The 5651-nt window shown below is 51.5% G+C and overlaps 1 protein-coding gene across 1 annotated transcript in view; it reads right to left on the bottom strand.

Moving 5' to 3' along the window:
• Positions 1 to 5641, bottom strand: part of KIAA1522 (KIAA1522 ortholog) — a 36890-nt gene extending 31249 nt beyond the window's left edge. The window contains exon 1 of the mRNA XM_012812378.2: positions 5312 to 5641. Coding sequence (XP_012667832.1) covers positions 5312 to 5537 — 226 coding nt within the window. The 5' untranslated portion in view covers positions 5538 to 5641. The remainder of the gene's footprint in view (positions 1 to 5311) is intronic.
• Positions 5642 to 5651: the final 10 nt, after the last annotated feature.

The following is a 5651-nucleotide window of genomic DNA, read 5'->3' as shown; positions in this document are numbered from 1 at the left end:
GCTTGAGCCCAGGAGTTGGAGGTTGCTGTGAGCTGTAATGCCACAGCACTCTACCCAGGGGGACAGCTTGAGGCTCTGTCTCAAAAAAAAAGGCTAGGCGTCACCTGTGGCTCAATGAGTGGGGTGCTGGCCCCATATACCAAGGGCAGAGGCAGGTTCAAACCCAGCCCGGCAAAACTTCAACAAAAATATAAGCCAAGTGTTGTGGGGGGCCTGTAGTCCCAGCTACTCAGGAGGCTGAGGCAAGAGAATCGCCTAAGTCCAAAGAGCTGGAGGTTGCTGTGAGCTGTAACGCTACGGCACTCTACCGAGGGCAACAGAGTGAGACTGTCTCTACAAAAAAAAAATAGCCAGGTGTTATGGTGGGTGCCTATAGTGCCAGCTACTTCGGAGGCTGAGGCAAGAGAATCACTTAAGCCCAGGAGTTTGAGGTTGCTTTAAGCTGTGACACCATGGCACTCTACCACGAGTGACAAGGTGAGACTCTGCCGCAAAAAAATAAGCTTGGCCAGGGTCTGGTACATAGCAGACTTCCTGTTACTTCTCTTCTTCAGATCAGCCAGGACTCTGCCCTCCTTCCAATCTGCCCACCTCCTCCAGAAAGCCTCTCCTGATTATCCTCTGGGCTCTAATCCTAGCATCTGTCCTAGAAACACTTCTTTCCCGGAGCAGAGTCTGTGGCTCAGTGAGTAGGGCACCAGTCCCATATATGGAGGGTGTTAAGTTCGAACCCAGCCCCAGCCAAACTGCAACAAAAAAATAGCTGGGAGTTGTGGCGGGCGCCTATAGTCTGAGGTTGGAGGTTGCTGTGAGCTGTAATACCATGGCACTCTACCAAGGGCGATAAAATGAGACTCTGTCCCTAAAAAAAAAAAAAGAAAAGAAAGAAACGCTTCCTTCCCATACACTTGTCTGGAGTCTAGGTGATATTTCAGGAGAATATGGATCCCTGGTTTTGTTTTTTTAACTTTTTCTTATGTCTGAGTCTTCCAATTAGACAAAGGTGAGACTCCACCTTCTGTGAATCCTGCTCAGTAATCATCACCATGACGGGCATCTGAGGTATAGCCAAGTGAGTTGTTTTCCAGACATGAATCAGGATGAATTTATCCACTGCCCAAGACCTCAGCACCACAACAGCAGAAACCTGCCACTTTCTGCATCATATTCCCCAAATTCACAAAGCCTTACATGTCTGCTATCTAATTTAATCTTTGCAATACCCGTGAAAGCCAGGATTGATTACACCTATGTTACTGATAAGGAAATTAAGGTTTAGAGGAAATAAATAACCTGCCAGCCTCACGTACAATGGAGGGCAGCAGAGTTGTTCTCATCAGCCCTACAGACTGGGTCCTTAAGAGCTCAGGTGACTAAACTTATAAACACAATAATAGCAACCCCTTTCATTTCTATGGTGACTTCTCTTTAATTTTCATTTCCAGCCAGGCATGGAGGCTCAGTCTATAATCCCAGCACTTTGGGAGGCCACAAGGTGGAAGGATCACTTAAGGCCAGGAATTCAAGATCAGCCTGAATGATCTTGCAACATAGCAAGACCCCCATCTCTACAAAAAATTAAAAATATAAAAATAAAAATTTTTATATCTGGGCAGCGCCTGTGGCTCAGTGAGTAGGGCACTGGCCCCATATACTTAGGGCAGCAAGTTCAAACCTGGCCCCGGCCAAACTGGAACAAAAAAAATAGCCGGGCATTGTGGCAGGCACCTCTAGCCCCAGCTATTCAGGAGTCTGAAGCAAGAGAATTACCTAAGCCCAAGAGCTGGAAGTTGCTGTGAGCTGTGATGCCACTGCACTCTACCGAGGGCAACAACAAAAAAAATTTCTATCTTCTCTTCTGAGAATCTTTTTTTTTCTTTCTTTCTTTTTTTTGGAGACAGAGTCTTACTCCATTGTCCTAGGGTTGAGTGCTGTGGCATCATAGCTCAAAGCAACTTCACACTCCTGAGTTCAAGCAGTCCTCTTGCCTCAGCCTCCCAAGTAGTTAGGGCTACAGGCTCCTGCCGCAGGGCCCAGACAGTTTTTCTATTTTTAGTAAAGATGGGGTCTTGCTCTTGCTCAGGCTGGTATCTTAACTCCTGAGTTCACGTAATCTACTGCCTTGGCCTCCTAGAGTGCTAGGATTGTCTTATGAGAATCTTGGCGAAACAGAAGGATCACAGACCTACCAAGGCTATGTCCAGCCAGAGGATCACCCCTATGATACCCTTTCTTCCCCTTGAGACAATAATAGAATCAGTGAGGCCCCAGAGCAGTTACTTGTCCAATGTCACACGGCCTACAAGTAGCTGAGCTAGGATTTAAACTCTCATGTACCTGACTCTGATACTTTCTCCCCTCTATCAAGTTTCTGCAAATCTCTCTGGGCCATCTCCCATCTGTAAAGTGGGTTGGATGAGAAGATCTTTAAACCTTACCCTCTATCTATGTCCTTAAGAGAGTCATGGCAACAGTTCCATTTTTGGAGGCAGGTGATTTGAGTTTAAAGCCCAGTTTGAGGCTGGGCGAGGTGGCTCACACTTGTAATCCCAGCACTGTGGGAGGCTGGAGGCGGGTGGATTGTGAGAGCTCAGGAGTTTGAGACCAACCTGAGCAAGAGTGAGACCCTCATCTCTTAAAAAAAAAGAAAAAATAGCTAGGCATTGTAGCAGGCACTTGCAGTCCCAGCAACTTCTGAGGCTGAGATAAGAGAATCACTTAAGCCCAAGAATTTGAGGTTGCTGTGAGCTGTGACACCAAGGGTAACACAGTGAAACTCTGTCTCAAAAATAAATAAATAAATAAATCCCAGTTTGGTCAAATCACTCATTCACCATTCTTGAGCCTCAGTTTTTTTCATCTGCAAATGAGACAATGGATACAGCGTTCCTGACACATTCAGAATAATCAATAAATGTCAGATTTCCTCTCTTCTAAGTCTGTGCAGGGTAGAGAGGGCAATAGGGGAATCCTGGAAGATTGGTGCTTAAAATTATTACAAGCTCAGTTTCCCCATCTCACAGTACAAGAGTCAGATTAGAGCAGCCAAAGCGGCACCTGTGGCTCAGTGAGTAGGGCACCAGCCCCATATACTGAGGGTGGCGGGTTCAAACCCAGCCCCAGCCAAACTGCAACAAAAAATATAGCTGGGTGTTGTGGTGAGTGCCTGTAGTTCCAGCTACTCGGGAGGCTAAGGCAAGAGAATCACCCTAAGCCCAAGAGCTGGAGGCTGCTATGAGCTGTGACACCATAGCACTCTACCAAGGATGACAAAGTAAGACCTGTCTTTAATAAAAAAAAAAAAAAAAAAAGATTACAGCAGCCAGGGCTGCATCTCTGGATCTTTGGTTCAGAGATCAGAACAGAGCAGAAGAGATAAAGGCCCCTGACCTCCCAGGAATTTTCTGGGTAGCCTTCTCACCACCTCCCCCATCTCCATTATGAACATTCTCCCTGGAAGAGTTAAGCCTTCTTTAGGCTTCCCCTTCCTGGCCAACAGTGCCAGTGGAGATTAGAAGGATCAGATTTATTTCTCTTAATAAACAAAAAAGAAGTTGGGCCAGGCAGGTGACAAGGAAACAATTGCAATAATAGGGGACTGGAGCAAAAGGGAACAGGACTTCCTCCAGTGTACCTGGGGCAACCCCCAGACCTAGGGAAACAACAGCCAAGGGCAGGCAGGTGCTGCCCATGCACGTGGGCTCAGATCAGGCCAACCTGCTGCTCTGAAAGCCCAGTGCCACCCAATACCAAACACAAGGCAGGGAAATGCTTGGCCAATGACCCCATGGCCCCAAATTTGAACTGCTATAGCAAGGACCTATAGGCTCAGCTTTTCCAGCCCCCTGCCTCCACACTGATCTGCCCTGGGGTACATTACTGGTCCACTAGCCATCTGCCTGCCAGTCCTGATAGTCTGACCACAATCCATCCTGCTGCAATTCGGACCCATGCCTACTTGTGTGAGATGGGGATGACTTCAGATGGAATCCCAGTGGGGCAGCCCTGGGACAAACTCCATGTCCTGCTAGGACTGCAAAGCCCTTGGAAACACCCCTCACCCAAACCCTCCCTCAGGGTTTGGCCCAGCCATACCAACCCCAGTCCCTGACTTCCACTTGTGGTTGGGCCGCAAGGGAGTAGGGCCTTTATCCAAAAGGAAGATCAAGCCGGATGCAATCACACAAGAGGCTTTCTACCCTTTTCCTGACCCCTAAAGTGTTCCTTCTAATTCTCCTCCAGAGGAGGTGGTTAAAGGACACTGGGAGGGTAAATACAGGCGGAATGGGATGGGCCCACACACACACCCCGCCATTTCCTCACCTCCAGCAATGCAGCAGCAGTAAAGGAAAGGTAGACTTCTGATCCCTACCCTCTTGCAGAGACTCACACTCTCCACACCAAAAGGAAGACAGAAACGGGGAGATGAGGGAAGACCCAAGCAAGTGGCCAAAAGCAAAATGACCCTAGCAGCGATATGCTAGGTCATCATCCCCTCCTTTCAACTTGCCCATCTATGAGGCCGAAGGGGCCTAGGGACTCAAACTCGGAAAGACTGGGAATTAGCTGTTGCATTGTAAATACAGCCCAGGTACAGCCTCACCATTTAACTTGGACCTCAGTTTCCCCCATCTGCAAGCACACTCCGGACACTGGCATGTCTCTGCCAGGGCTAGGGGAAGGAATGATGCTAAGCGGCTGCTGGATACCATGGTGAGCTCACCACCCCAGGAGGTGGATGTTTGTGGTTTGGCCCAGGTGAGCCCTGAGGGGAGCCAGGTGGGAAAAGCTAACACAGTTAAGAACCTAAAGCATGCTTTGCTCTATACTGGGTCCTTTATGAGGGTGGGAACTCAGATCCAGAGCTCCTTTCCAGTACAGCTGACCTTCCAAACCCAGAGGGACCCCACACACACACCCAAAGCCACCTGCCTCTCCCATTGGCCCCAGGCCAGAGTCAAGTCTCTCACCCCCTGACTCAGCAGAGGGCAGGAGCAGGGTGAGCTTGGGGGAGGGGGAATTTGTCTCACCGCCCCGAAAGCCAGACTGCCAGCACTTCCTGCCTAAGCCAGTGGATCCTTGCCCCAGCCGGGGGTCCCTCCCCTCAGAGTGAGGCAGAGCAGAGTCTGAAAAGTGCATGGGAGCAGCACATGATAGGGGGTGCTCGGCCTGAGTCCGGGGCTCTTCGCTCCCCCAGCACCAACAGCTAGGGAGTCACCCATCTCCAACATGCCGCGGACCCCCAGCGTAGCCGCCCCGGCCGCACCCTCGGCGCCTCCCGGCGCTCAGTCCAGGTGCCCGGCCGTCTTACCTCGGCCTTTGCCCTTGGCCCTCTTGGCCTTGTCGTCCGCCTTCTTAGCCCGGGGGGCGGCCGATTCGGCGCCCTCGGCCCCCGCCGCCTTCTTCTTGCGGCGCCTGACCCGCAGCCAGCTGAAGGCGCGGCGGAGGCCCGAGCGAGACTTCTTCTTGCGCGGGGGGCTGCCCGGGCCCCCCGGCTCCTCGGCCGCAGGTGCGGCTGGGGGCGCGCGGGCCGCCATGGCGCGGCGGGAGGACCTGGCGCGGGGTCAGGCCCCCTGCGGCGCGGCGCCCATGCCTGGGGGCGGCCGCAGCCGGGAGACTCGCCCGGAGAAAAGTTTGGGCGGCGGAGGCCG

Source organism: Otolemur garnettii, unplaced genomic scaffold (assembly GCF_000181295.1).
Source record: "Otolemur garnettii isolate 467f Iridium unplaced genomic scaffold, OtoGar3 scaffold00204, whole genome shotgun sequence".
In the NCBI taxonomy this organism is placed as follows: domain Eukaryota; kingdom Metazoa; phylum Chordata; class Mammalia; order Primates; family Galagidae; genus Otolemur; species Otolemur garnettii.
This window is presented reverse-complemented; position numbering and strand designations above follow the sequence as displayed.